The sequence below is a fragment of the Bufo gargarizans genome, chromosome 1 (assembly GCF_014858855.1).
Source record: "Bufo gargarizans isolate SCDJY-AF-19 chromosome 1, ASM1485885v1, whole genome shotgun sequence".
Taxonomy (NCBI): Eukaryota; Metazoa; Chordata; class Amphibia; order Anura; family Bufonidae; genus Bufo; species Bufo gargarizans.
This window is the reverse complement of record NC_058080.1, coordinates 434172829-434187959: the sequence shown is the minus strand read 5'-3', so window position 1 is coordinate 434187959 and position 15131 is coordinate 434172829. Positions and strand designations below refer to the sequence as shown.

Sequence of the window (15131 nt, the reverse complement as noted above, 5' to 3'; positions counted from 1 at the left end):
GGGAAGAGATTGCTTTGACCTGGGTGCCCGTGAGATTCTGAGGGGGTTTAGCCCCTGATTGACTGGAACTAACCAGGGTCTTAAGGACCATGTTATAAAATGTTTCCAAATGTTGACCTCTATTCTCCACTGGATAGAATGTGGTTTGTGGTTTAAATTGGGATGAATAGGGCAATCAAAAAGTTCCTCAACTAGGGCATCAACCACATTCTCACCTGTCTCAGTTGGTGGTAAATTGATAGTGGCAGAGGAAATGGAATTGGTAGTATAATTCTTTATTGTATAGTGGCGTTTAAGTGTCAACTTCCATACATATTGATTTAGGTCGACAAACAGTTTGAACATGTCTGGCCATTTGGAGGGACAAAATGACAGCCCTTTAGAAAGGACCTCTATCTCCTCTCTGTTGAGACTATAGCTAGAAAGGTTAAATATACCTTTCTTCCTTAGACCTTCAATAGATTGCTCCCCATCACCCATTGCTCCGGCCATGCTTTTTTTGTGTCTGGACCTATACCTCCCCCCCCCCCCCCCCCCTCTGCAGCCTCCAAAATGCAGAGGTCATAAAAGAAATATATTGCCAGCTAAAACAAGGGTAGACACTTTAATCACAGGCAACTGTGGCCAGCAGTTGCCTGTTTAAATAGGCCGCGCTTCCAATCACGTTACGTGACCAGCACCATGTTTTTAGTGACGTCACCACACCGGACAAGCCAGCGCTCAATCTCATTGGCCAGGCTCTTGCCTTTGGAGGCCCAGCTTGGTCACCAAGGCAACAGGACTCCGGTGGCAACGCTTGCTGGGGAGAGCACCCACTGGAACAGGTATGGATCTAATATTAATGTTGGTGGCGCTGCTTGGAGTGGAGTGTGCCCGCCGGCCTGTGACAATTGACACTGTACAGCTTACTTACCTACCCTACCTATTTCCTTCAATGGAAGCAGCGCTGCAGTAAGCAGGTCCACCCACTGCACAAGGAACAGAGCTGTTTAGTTCTGGCACAGAGTTCCAGTGCCGAAGTTGGTTGGTGGGAGTATAGGGTTTCCGATAGTGATGGCCTATCCTGAGGATAGAACATCACTCGTAAGAAGTTAAACAACCCCTTTAAAGGGAATTTGTCATCTGTGACATTGCTATACAACCAAGCATAGTGCCAGATAGGCTTAGCTCGCCTGATTCCAACTCTGTCAATCCTTTAGCCATCCGTGTTTTCCTTGCAGATAAAATATTTTATTTTTAAATAAGCTAATTATACCTTTAGTGCAACGAGGGCCCCACTATTGCTCTTATTGCACAGAAGCTCTGCTCTATATACTGCCCAGCTTCTCCCTCAGACTGTTGACTAACAGGGCCAGATGAGATTACGTATCTACTGCCTGGCCTTGTCGATCAATGATCCGAGGCAGAGGATGGGCAGTGAATGGAGGAAAGCTTCTGTGAAATGAGAGCAACAGTGCTGCCTTCATTGCACAAAGGCAGTAAGGCTGCTTTCACATCAGCGCTATTTCCATTCTTCTGCTCCATCATAGGCGCAGAAGAAAGAATATAATGGAAGTGCCATATATGGCACATAACTGACAGGAAAGGAGCCTAACAGATCCCATTGACTGGGGATCCAGTGACGTACCAAGGTCTCCATGGGGAACGCTAGGCAGAGACTTACACCTAGCAGTAAGCCTGGTGATTTCTCGGTACTAATGGGCTAGCTTTAGCGCTGCCCTAGCCTATAAAACAGCTCAGGCAGAGCTAAAGCCCACCCATCAGAGCCGGTGACGTTGCTGGGAACACTGCTAGGCAGAAGCCTCCACCTAGCAGTGTAGTAATATAATCAAAAAAAGTCCTTGCCCTGCGCAATACAGTACAGCTCAAGGGACAGCATCGGAGCATGAAATGACAGAGATGGCGGAGGGGTGAAAAATTGGGATATGTCAGGGTTCAGCTCTGAACCCGGACTACCCCTTTAAGGCATTGTTTTTATCAGCATGATCAACCCTACCAGACAATATGCTTGGTTTATTAGGGTTGACCATGCTGACAGTTGATCTTTGAATATATTCAAACACTATACAAATTATACCATGAGAATCACTCCTCATATATTACATCAGTCTGGGCCCTATGACACATGGAACCTTATTGCCTTGCCAGGGTGATTGTTAGAAAAACACAGAACCCACACATTCGTCTGGAATCTCAGTGACATTGTGACTGCTCTGGTCTTCGTGATAGCAAAGTGATATATTACATTATGTAAGTATCGCTTCCTGACTAATCCATGGAGAAGGATCTATGTTCCAGCAGAAAAAGTGAAAAAGCCAAAAGACGAGGAGTTTGCCGCAGTCGCCTTCCTGTATTTATTGGTTGTGCTTCCTAATATTTGTTCAGCTCTACTTTTGGACTTTCAAATAATGATGTTGTTTCTACTTAATGTTGCAGAGTGAAAGCCAGGGCTATAAATTTGGCAAAAATAAATATTGTCAATGGATGACATACTCACTTTCCACACAGTGTATGCCTAGCAGCCAGTTCATCCACACGTTCCAAGCTCCTGCCTATCCTTAGCCATGTCTCCATGCCGAATATGTTCCCCGTTCACGGATGTCTTCTCTAAGCAGCGACTCTCTGGAAAAATCGCCAAATCAACCAAAGCAAAATGTGTAATAACAAAAAGTACCATACACCAATTAGGGTGGGCCCGCATTACGTTTTATGACGCAGCACACCAGGTTCTTGTATCCTGCAGAGTCCGGCTAAAAAATATATACATTTTTTTTTTCTTTTTTACAATGTAACTGTATGGTGAACAGATAATCAATTGGCCATCCGTTTAACGTGTACCTCGTTTTATATGTTAAACAGATGGAAAAAACTTGATGTGAACCCAGCCTTGGATAAAAGAGGTGTTACTTACCTCTACTTATCCCCTGCCGCTGCTGTTCCAAGGCTGCCTACACCTCCTTGCCAGTGATGGCCAGTTCGCAGTGTTCGTCGACGAACACATGCGATCTGCCATCTTTATTCCCAAGTCCGGCGATGCAGAGGTAATTCCTTACCTGAGCCTGTGCCGCGAGCCGCTCTGAAACACATGCGGTCACCGGGAGCAGGCAGTTCCGAGAACAGCCCGATGAAGGCTGTTCTCGGAACTGCCTGCTCCCGGTGAACGCATGTGTTTCAGAGCGGCTCGCAGCGCAGGCACAGGTAAGGAATTACCTCTGCATTGCCGGACTTGGGAATGAAGATGGCAGATCGCATGTGTTCGTCGGTGAACACTGCGAACTGGCCATCACTGCTCCTTGCTATCTACTTCCAGCTCCTATATGAACATGCAGGAAATACCTTGAAAGGTCTACTAAGTCCATCGCTAACTGAGGTGGGTCAGAGCTGCAACCACCGAGAGGGCATTTCCAGGTACTTTTCTTTAGCTGAAAGACCCATTAAAGTACTAGGGCTTACACCCCAATAGTTACTCCCTTAAAAGAAATGAGTCACCAGTGACCTCCATATCCAACCTAATTTGCATATTAAGAAAGAGTATCATAACTCCGAAATGGAGCTTCAAATCAACAAAAGAAAAACCGAGGTTTAATCAGATGAACTACAGTATAGCTTTGAGTCTATGTAGACAGTTGTATAGGGAGGTCAATGGTAATCAGATCAACCCGGCAGGGAATTATCGGGAACAAACGGTTAGTTCCTGATAATTGCCTGCTTGTCAGAGAGCTGCATTTGCATGCAACAATCATCTGCTCTACAGCGGGATGAGTAATTACTCCTGAGATTGCTCGCTCCCATAGAGAATCATTATTTCTAAGAAGCGATGATTTAGGTGACGCTTTCACTCGATGAACCATTGCTCATTTATCAGTTGGCAGCACCTTTACACAGGGCAATTATCGGGAACAAGCATTTCTAGGAATGGTCCTTCACAATGATTGCCTTGATCATTGGCCCATCTACAGGGGACCATAGATGACAGATTTGTAGTGAATTGGTGACTATTCTGAATTTCAGGCATCCCTGTAAGCTTATTATGAAATAGTCATCTTTTGTAAAGAGTCCTGATAGGTATACGCCAAAGCCTCTTTCACATGAGCGAGTTTTCCGTGTAGATAGCGCATACCATCCGGACTGGATCCTGACCCATTTACCTCAATGGATCCGTGTACACGAGCGGTGTTTTTCATGCATCATCTTTGTGTTCAGGGAAAAACACAGCATGTTCCATATTGTGCGTCTTTCACGCAGCTCTGACTCCATACAAGTGAATGGGGCTTGTGTGAAAAACGGAAGGCATCCGGATGCAATGTGTTTTTCACTGATTGTGGCTATAGAAGATGTAGATTGTTAGTCTTCAGTTTTTGGAGTGAAAAACGGATAGAAAACTGATTGCATCTGCGCAGAAAAAACTGAAACACCCAAACGTAATCACAGATAAAACTATCCGTTTTTCTCTGAACAGATCCTGACACAATCCGTATCGCTCGTGTTAAATGAGACTGCGGACTTACGGTATACATTTCGTTACTGGATGCCGGCTGCGCTATTCCATACAGTATACAAATTGTATCCACAATGTGATGACAGACTGTGTGCTTAGCATACGAGACAGTGTGCCGGGTGTCTACTTTCAGAAAATATATGCGGATTTGATCTTATTTATTTTGCACGTGTCAAAACTGCGAAAACTTGCCCTGATTATTAGAGATGCAAAGTGTTAAAGGGGTAGTCCTCTCCTTTTATACTATTCTTGAGATAGGGCATCAACATCTGACTGGCAGGGGCATCAGCTGTCCTGGAGTGGCACTGTCAGGGATGCCAATCGTCCATGAATTTCTGGAGAGTCCGTAAAAATAAGCGACTTCTATCCTGTGAAAAAAAAATTGCTGTGTCCGTGATTTTTTTGAGACTTGTAGATTATTTTGGTGGTAATCATCATCATTTTACAGCTCGCTGGTAACGAGTTATTATCAGTACGGTATATTGAGCTGTAGACATGGATTATTTATACACAATGTGTCCGTAAAAACCGCTTGCTGTCCGTGATTTTGGGATAAGTTGTCTAGAAAAAAGAAAAATTCCATACTGCTAACTGTAGTGGATGAAGCTGATTTCTACAGAAGCAGCGACGCAGCAGACAGCGATGTCCCCTATGCAATAGATGGGCTGATCGGCAGGGGCACAGGGAGTCGGACCCTCCACTCATCAGATACTGATGACGGCCATGAGACCACCGGATGCAAAATTCACAGAACCCAGAATATGTAAAATGTGGGGACACTCAAAATAAAAAGAAAAATCGCAGCAGCATCTAAAGAAATCCAATGTGTCCCCACATGTCCCACAGCTAAACACTGTGACACTCCCCCACCCTCCAGAGGGTCTTTCTCAAGCCCCTGAGGCTCTGAATAGTGACGCCCGTTTGCACAGGGCTGCTGGGGGAAACTGCTGCCCTTCTTATCTAGCCTGTGTGCGCGCGCCCGTCCCCGGGACTCCCACGTCCGCTCGCGCGCCGTCTCCTAGCGACCGACTTTGTTTGGCTCTCCAAACAGTGACGTGACGTCACGAGGCCAACAGCCGCGCCCCCCTTCTCATGCTCCTGTGACTGACGCCGGGGCCGCTACTCCCGTCACAGGCAGGGCAGCGCTTGCCAGCCAGCTGCTGCTCTGACGTCACGGACCTAGGCCGCGCCCTCGTATTGCTCTCCGAGGAGCCTCCCACCTGCGGCCGCTCCGGTTGCCTGCTGGAGCTCTGCTCTCGCAGACGCAGTGTAATATAAGACTCTATCGCCAATAAATAAATAAAAATCTTTTTTTTAAATAACGATACACGAGCGACTTTTCACGTTTAGTACCGTAGGAAAACAGCAGCAGTAACGAGCGCCTCTAGTGGGCGAAGAGAGGAACAGCTACAGCCCTAATGACAGTTGAGGAAAAAGAGGCGGAGCGCTGGGATTGTTATGAAGCGGGAGTGGGCGGGGCCCCGTGTCACGTGAGCCCAGTCCCCGCCCCTCCTTTATAAGGCTTGTCAGCTGCGGCGGCCGCTCGCAGTCACATAGCACACGAGGTTAGAGGGAGACGCGGAGCTGTGAGCGGGAGGCGGCGCTCATGGCAGCAGCTGGAGGGGATCCCCGGACAATGCTGTGTATGACAGGGGCTGGAGTGAGGGAATCCCCGGAGCCGCGCTGGAACCTGCAGCCTCTCATCCCTTGTGTCTAATAAACATTAGCATCGTGCCCTGCTGCCTCTATGGACGATCTCTCGTAAACCTGTGGCCCCCGTGTGTCTTATGTGGACCTAGCTGATCTCCTCTTCCAAGACCAGATCTGCTGTAGTTAATGAGGTACGATGTTAGGCCTGATCGATCGGTTGCTGGTCATGGTAGATGCTGAGGGTTGTAGTTACTTCGCTGCTTTAGTATAGTCCACTGCTTAGCTGTCATGCCAGCACACCTTGCTTGTATGTGTGATGTGACTGTGTATATCTGTGCCCAGGCAGCCGCCCAGTGAGTGTGACATGGCTCTCAGCGGGACCTTGCTGCCATCCATCTCCACCTTTACCGCGGGGACTCCGGGCAAGGACAAAGTGTTGAGACAGGCAAGTGTTGGCGACGTGAGTATCCCTAAGAGGATAACCTATCTTTCCTCCCATGCCTACTTACCCACCCTGACCACTGCTGGCACTGTGCATGTTCTCCTTGAGTAGCTGGTGGATCTGCATCTTACTGACCTTCTTGTGGTCTTCAGACTGATTTCTGAACCTTCACTTCTATAGTAATTGCATTGTGTAGGATCTGCTCATAGACCTCATTAGGAGCTCTTATTCCTTCTACGCATGATAGGACAAGTGTGCTATTATGTAACCAAAATGCATTTTTTACACATTTTTGTTCTATGGAAAGTTCTGCATTACTTCTAGTTCCTGCTCCAGAAACAAGTTTTAACTTTGTCCTGCCTCCCCCTTGGCTTCAGCATTCCAGAGCTTTGCTGTTCAGTGCCTGCATCTTGCGCTTACTCATCTCCATGTGATAGTGTTCAGATGGAAAATAGAAGGGTCTCTGTTTGGCCTTATCTTAGAAACTAGTGTACACATTAATATTCCTAAAGGGGAAATGCCAAATGCAAAGTCTCAATCTGTTGGCTCTCTTGTATTTGAGGACCACTCTTAGGTTGGTCTGTTACCTGCTTGGAGAATAGTGATCTGCATGACTTATTTTTTGTTAAGGGGCCTTATACTTTGGCATTTGTGTGCTTAAGAAAGTTGTCTTACTTTTTCCAACAGAGGTGGAGAGAAGAGTTGTCCCACATGAAAAGACATCCTGCACTTAACCAGTCTCGGCCCTATGATGGTGTAGAGGGCCACTCTACTGCTTTTGGGTCTCGCAGAGATCAAGAGGAATTTAATGAGTTATTGGACTTTGATTTTATACTCTCTAATTCTCTAATTCATCAGGAGTCTATGGTGGCATCTTCCTCGTCTTCTTCCTCTGCTACTGCCTCATCACCTCCACCGGCTGTTTCACTACCAGACAGCATGTCTGCTCTCTCGCCACCTGCCAACTGTAATTTTACCTACCAGCTATCTTGCCCTCAGGAAGTACCTGGAGGCACCACTCTTATATACAGTTCTAGGGAATCCACTGTGCCAAACCCCACTTTTAACCTGGCGGATATAAATGACGTGTCTCCTTCTGGTGGATTTGTGGCTGAGCTTTTGAGACCTGACTTGGACCCTGTTTATATGCAACAAGCACAGACGAGTCTACAAGGTAAATTTGTACTGAAGGCTGCTGTGGATATGAGTGATTATGGCCAGTCCGTCAGTGTTAGAAAGGCTGGTTCTGGTATGGACAGTCCCATGGTATACAATACCCATCAACTGCAGAGGATGTGTCAAAAGATCAAGCAGGAACCGTCTGCTGCTTGCTCTGTCTCATGCCAAATGGATGGACAAGGTCAGCAGTCGCAAGGACAGCATGACTTCCAAGTGGTCAGGGTGCTGCCAAGCAGGACTAACCAACCTTTGTCCCCAGATGAGCTAATGGTAAGAGATTGCCATGCTTCCCCTCAGGCGTTAAGTCACCCCTCTCTGTCAATACCTCCTGGCTACCACACTTCTGCAAGCTTTCCTCACTTCTCACCAGACCAGCAGCAGCCCCAGCTGCCTCCAACTCAGCTTCAATATCAAGGTCAGTCTTACCTAAATATTTTTGAAGAACCTTTAAACTTTCAACTATTGAAACAAGAAGTGATGCTGACTCCACCCTCTTCACCTCTAGAGCTTTTAACCCCAGGCAGCTGTATGTCTGAAGAAGTTAAGCCTAAGAGGGGTCGCAAGTCCTGGCCAAGGAAAAGAACAGCTACTCACACTTGTGAGTATGCAGGCTGTGGAAAGACCTACACCAAAAGTTCACATCTAAAGGCCCACCTGCGCACACATACAGGTACGATACATTTAATCTTCAGACTGCAAGTCTGTGGGGTCCTGTGTTTTACCATGTTTTTAGTAATGGTTATAGTGTGTAGAACTAGGAGTGTAGTTTGCATAAACATCTGTGCCCACACTCCTCCGCTTCCTTCTGGAGACTATTTATAATGTCGGTTTTTGTGGTTTCACTCTTGGCAAAACTTTAGGCATATTACAGAGTAAAGCATACAAAGGGCCTATAAGCTAAAAGAATACATTCTGTACAAATGGTTTACATCAGGGATGCTAGCTGGTCCCTGACTTACCACGTGAGGTTCCATTTTGGGATCTAATATACTGTAAACGTGTGCTTGTGTCTACTATAGGCAGATATTGGCTACTTTATATTGCATTTCTATGTTGGAACCTTGCAGTTTCAAAAGCTTTAAAAGACACCCCACCTTCTGTTCGGTTGGTATCATGATCTTTCCTCTTGCACGGTGTCATCCTCTGCATTCCAGATCCAGAGAATTGATAAAATTCATAGCTATCCGGGCATATTTATCAATTTTTTTTTAGGCATTTTAGTGTAGCCTTCCATAATTTCATCTAAAACAGGAAATTTTTGGAAAAAAAGTGACTAATTCGTTAGGACTACACTTGAGTAAAAATTTACAATTGTTTTAAGATTTATCGTCGTTCTTAAGATAATTTTTTTTTTTTATATATATAATATATATATATATATATATATATATATATATATATATATATATATATATATATATATATATATATATATTTTTTTTTTTTCTCTATCTATCGATCATAGAATGTTGTGTAACATGTGTCTAAGTCAGACCTGCGTTTATCCACTTTAGGTTCTTATTTTAGTAGTTTTGGTGCCACATGATTTAACAAACAATTACATAAATTGGCTTCCTAATGTAATGTCTGGTGACAAGCGGGGGGGTATGAGCTAGTCAAGTGTGTCTTGTACACGGGGAGGAGGGAAATTCTTATCTTAGTTACTGTCACTGAGTTCACGTTCTGCCACATAAAATTTAGCAAACACTGAGCATCACTGGTAGCACACGACAGGGATGATTTTCTAAACCAGGAAACATTGTATTAAGAAAAGTACATATAATAATAATAATAATAATAATAAATTAGCCTTTTCCGAGCAGTGTGACTATTGGTGTACCTGCTCACATTTGGTTCCGGAAAGCATTCTGCTTTGTGGGGTATAACTTTGTTTAAAACATTGTTTTAAAACTAAACACCCACAAACAATTGTGTAAGAAAATGTTTTATACAAGAACTCCCCCCCCCCCCCCCCCCCAAAAGCTGAAAGTAAAAAAGCTTAAAAACAAAAAATATCCAGATTTAATGACCTGTTTTCCAACTGTATGAATAGCGGAGGGAATGAAACAAGTGTTCGGATTCAGAGTTGTTTTTCACCCAAGAGCTGCTTGTTCTCTATTTTTTACCTTACGCCAAGAGTTGTCAATAAGGGCAGTTGAATATTTGTCACCGACTTTCAAGTGGAAAAATTCATTTCACAAGGTTTTGAGGTGTGGTTAATGTCAATGGACCCCAGCCAAGTTTGCAGCAAGGTTACCACAGATCACATTCATTTTTAGAATAGTAGAACATATTTGCAGTTAACAATGAAGACAAAATGCCTTTGATCTTTTGAGACACTACCACAAAAGCCCTGAGGGCCAAGGGCATAATAATTGCAAAAATTCCCACCCTGTAACAGCGGACATTAAGCAGTTGCGAACATATCTTGGTAGGCTAAGGCTTAGTGATAGTTATGTGCAATCAGGAATCCACTGTCACAGCCGCATCTTGTCATTTTTGTCTTCATCTGTCAGTTTATTGTCACTTGAAAGGGTCTGTTTTACAGACATTTTTAGGTTTCTTTGAAGATTGGTGATTGATTTGCTAGTCATTAACGAATACACTTTTTCAGTTGAGACGTTCTTTATATGTGTACAAGTTCCTGGTTTGCTTTGCCAAGATCAAATTTAACTTTCCTCCATAAATTCCAACACTCCTACATTCTAGACCATTTCTAATGGAAAAATAGAGAAACACCTCGGAATAGGCTTCCTCCTCCAAGCACAGGAAGCCATTTTCTGGACTAGTACTATTATGAATCTGCAGCCAGTCCGTTGACTAGAAATGATTGGAAGAGTTAGCCTATGGTGACCAATTACACTGTGGCACCACCACCTTTTCTAGATCTTCATTTCAGTATCTGTTAAAAGTTCTAAATAAGGAAAATGAACAGTAGTAGAAGTAATATGCAAAGAGAGCCATGTTGTACTTTCTTTATTCTTAGATGTTATAAGCCCTGAGGCCTACAGACTTTTATGAAGGAACCTCCTGACTCTTGTCACCTCACCGGGAGTCCTTGCCCCCACCAGAGAAATTGTTTCTTTGTGCCCACACCCGATATCATTAAAGTAAAGTAGGTTTTGAATCAAAGAAAAAGACCGTAGTGGCAAGTGATTTGCTCCAAATGGGATCTTTCTCATGGATCTATGGCTTCAGAGACTGAGGTCTACCTGTGGATCTTCTGGTGGGCCAGTCCGACCCTGGCATATTCACCCTTTTTCATGCAGATATGGCATGGATCCAATTTTACCATCTACGTAATTATGATCACCCTTTCAAACTAGGAGAGTATAGATATTACTATGGATAGCGCGTTTTAGAGCCACACAGCATCCCTATGATAATGGTGAATAGATAAGGAAGTAGTCAAAGTAGCAAGTATCAGGCCTGTAGCTTCCAGTAGTGTTAAAAGTAACCTGTCACCCAAACAGTATAATGACAGACCCACTGATTTCAATGAGCTGTCACTTCTGGGCCAAATTGCAGTACTTTATCAATACTGACAAGGTGAAGCTTGCAGCTCGGGGGGGGAGACTGGTGGGTCCAGCTCTCACACGTCCTTCCCATGACTGGCAAGTTTATTTCCTATACTTAACATTAAAGAAACCTGACAGTCATGGGCAGGAGGTGTGGGAAGGCGAGCCATGACTCCTCTTGCATTGCTGGCATGCTGATAGCTTGCCCTGTTAGTACTGCTAAAGTACTGAAAAAAAAATGGCTGCTTTCTTCCAAAAACACTGCCACACCTGTCCACAGGCTATGTGTGGTATTCCAGGTCTGTGAAGCTAAACTGCAAATCCAGACACAACCCATGGACCAGTTTAACACCGTACACTAAACAAAGCTTCCATGTTTTTCTCATCCTGTACAAGCCCTTTAATTACTGTTGTTTTTTTGGAGCAAATACCTGCGATGGTTTTTCATTTGTTTACTTTTCCTTACAAATGTAACCAAGGATTTCAATGGCAACACAAGTTTAACTTTCTCAGCACTAGATTCCCATTACTGTTAGTTTAGTTTACCAGGATATTTTCTTAAATCCCTTGTTAGCATATTTTGTTACGGTGACATCATGACGTGAACCTAACACATCATTGGTACAGATAAAATTGTGTATACAGACTAATGTTTTATACACACGAGGCCCTAAGTTTGTATCTGCAGAGTTAAGTTGTGTAGATCTCCTATAAGTTTTAATGGTGGTTTTACAGTTTTTGGTGCATTTTTCTGAGCCAAAGCCAGAAGAGGATCCAGCAGGAAGGAGAAGTAAAAGTCCTTCCTTTAGCTTTCCCATTTCCCAGTCTACTTGTGACCTTAGCTCAAAAATGCCTACAAAACTGCAGGGTGTTTTTCCAAAAATACTGTGTGAAGTCATCCTGAAGGGGTTTTCCTAATGCTGGATTGGGGATCTTTGAGTCCATCTTCAATCTGTAGAGAACATGTGCATGGCCATTTTCAATTGCGTAGGTTGTTTGAGAGCCTAGTGGCAAGTAATTAGCTACGAACTGGGTTGTCTTATGCTGGACCTCAGGGAGCCTGGGCACACCAGAGGTTCCTCATGTACTCTGGTGAGCTAGTCTGAACCAGGGATTACTAGCTTTATGTAAATCAAGCTTGTTGATGATATATTTAGTTTTCTTGATGCTGTCTTGCTGTCGGTGTATGAAAACATTCCAGATTACTTCTAAGCATATACTTCATTACAGGAAAGATCTCTGATAATCTAACAAGCCAATCTTCTTCTGTGTCATTTGAGCAAGGCAGGTTTTCATTCTCTCCGTGCAAACAAGCATTTCAGTTCACTGACTGCAGCAAGCAGAGATCTTGAAAATGCTGAGGCATTGAAACACAACAGCTATTAAAACATTGCTGAACTTCTAATTCTACAACAGTTTGCTTTAAAGGAGTTTTCCAACTGTTTTATACTGATGACCTATCCTCAAGATAGTTCATCAGTATCTGATCAGTGGGGTCCGTCACCCAGTACCCCCACGATTGGCTGTTGGAGAAAGCCAGGGAGCGCCGCCCCTTCTGGTGGATTACCCTAGGCTCGTGATGTCACGTGCGTTGGTCACATGGCCAAGGTGCAGCTTAGTGCCATTCAAGTAAATAGTGCTGTTCTTAGTAATCTGTGAGGAGACTGCGACATTCATCTGAGGGCCATCGCCTCCTCCAGCAGTTGATCGGCTTAGGTCCCTGGTGTCTTACCCTCACCAAGCAGACACTGATGACCTATCCTGAGGATAGGTAATAGAAAACAGATGAAAGACCCCTTTTAATATACTTAAGCCAGGATCCCATTTTGGCTACTGCTATCCTTAGGAAGAGGCCATATGATGTGCATCCCAGTGTCTTGGTAGCCCTTTGACTGTGGGGTTGAGGTCCTACAGAGATATTGTACATTAGATATTTTTCCAACTATAAAAGGCTAATATGCAGCAATCCTCTTAATCTACTGGTAGCTGATAATGTAGGACCTGAAGACATTCTGTGGAGGTGGCCTGTAAATACATCCGCACACAAACCAAGGTAGTTTGTATTGTAAATGTCAAAGTGCAGATAAACTGGTTAAACATGTGTCTGGTTTATGACATGGGAAGTGAGCCGTACTAGTCTTCATTACAGAACGTGTATTTTGTGACAAAGCAAAGTGGATCTGGCAACTTCATCCAGACAGTCCTCGTCTTCTACTTTGCTGTTTTTTTAATGTCTTATGATGTTGGTGTATGGTTTCTTGTTTGAATAATTCTTTACTGTTGATTTTTTTTCCATAGGTGAAAAGCCATACCACTGTGACTGGGAAGGCTGTGGGTGGAAATTTGCTCGCTCCGATGAACTGACGCGCCACTACCGGAAACACACTGGTCATCGGCCTTTCCAGTGCCAGAGATGTGACCGAGCGTTCTCTAGGTCAGACCATCTTGCCTTGCACATGAAAAGGCACTTCTGAGTGCATGAAGTAGTCACCGACCCAATACTGCCATAGGATTTTCAGTATTTGTGGGACATACAATACATGGGGATGGGAGGAAAACAAATGTAAGCACTACAAGCTGCCATGTTTTGTGAGGAGCAAGAATTGGGAGCCTGAAATAACTGCATAACCATTCTCTACTGCATGTCGGAGAACATACTAATTTAATGAACAGTTTCTAAGAAAATGGGTCTTTGACTGGATCTTCAATCATTCCATTGTTGGATAAAACTGGACTTGTTTGTGGACTTGATCTTAAGGATCAATGACTGGAAAATGGTGGTTGCACTATTCACACATCTCCAATATAGGCCCACCTGCTGCTGTCCTGTATTCTCTTCTAGCTCCACCAGCCAGGTGAAGGGCTTTACATGCTACACCTCTCTTGTTACCAAAGAAATGTGTAATATTTGAGGAAGTCAGAATTTTATCTTTTCATTCCATGCAAAACTCTAATAGTAAAATAAAGCTAATGAAATGCTGGTTGAAGGAAAAAAAGTCATATTAGCTAATGGTGCTTACAGGCTCATACTTTTTAAAGGTACCAAAGATTGAAGCCAAAGTTCTCAAACTGCTGCATATTTGACAAGGAAACCTAGTATGTCTTCCGATTTTTTTTCATTATTTTTTTTTTTTTTCTTTAATTGACCAAAATTGGGCGTGTAAACCTGATTTACTTTAATGTTTGTATATGCAGACAGTATGTGATGCACTGTGGTTTCTGTGTGCAATAATGTGTACAATGGTCTACTTCCACATATGCCTTACCCAGAACAAATGTCTTGTGTTTTCTATATCGGACTTTACATATAAAATATGTAATATAAATTTATGCCAACTTCTATTTTGTATATTTGTAAACTATGAAGTAAATTGAACTTTTTTGGAGTTTGTATTTTCCTTATTCATTAAGTTTTAAATAAACCTATATTTTATTTGGCGGATTATTCGCAATAATTCTGATGTTGAGGTTGTCTTATTTTAATTTTTTCTTTAGGATCACTATTTCATTAGGAGACATGGGATTTATGAAACTGCCCAACCAATCACAATGCATTTTATGTTTCAGTAGCTGATTAAGGCACGGAAGCTTTGGGCAAAAAATAAATGGGGGGAGGGGGGGGGGGATTTATCAAGATTGGAGGTCCCTATGATAATAATCCCCTTGTGCGCTGTACTGAGATGCCTCTTAATAAATTCTGCACATTTCTGGGCTCTATGCGCTAGGAGCTCAAATCTTTGGCAGTTTGTAGCTCGGATAGACCTAAGATGATTTCAGCCAGTTTCTGGGGTAAATTATAATACATTTGACGGGTTGCAGGAGGCCACATGTTTGCCACTTTCAA

The 15131-nt window shown here is 43.5% G+C and overlaps 1 protein-coding gene across 6 annotated transcripts; it reads left to right on the top strand.

The window, feature by feature from the left end:
- Positions 1-6052: 6052 nt before the first annotated feature.
- KLF4 (Kruppel like factor 4) lies at positions 6053-14742 on the top strand. 6 transcript variants are annotated; one of them, XM_044272178.1, is made up of 5 exons: positions 6053-6339; positions 6491-6608; positions 7278-8184; positions 8275-8439; positions 13586-14742. In XM_044272178.1, the coding sequence occupies exons 1-5, from the start codon at positions 6335-6337 to the stop codon at positions 13759-13761; spliced, it is 1371 nt and encodes a 456-aa protein (XP_044128113.1). In that variant the 5' UTR covers positions 6053-6334; the 3' UTR covers positions 13762-14742. The 6 variants fall into 6 exon arrangements, with proteins under 6 accessions (XP_044128113.1, XP_044128105.1, XP_044128097.1 ...); XM_044272170.1 differs by having other exon boundaries at positions 6495-6593; positions 7278-8439; XM_044272162.1 differs by having other exon boundaries at positions 6495-6608; positions 7278-8439.
- Positions 14743-15131: the final 389 nt, after the last annotated feature.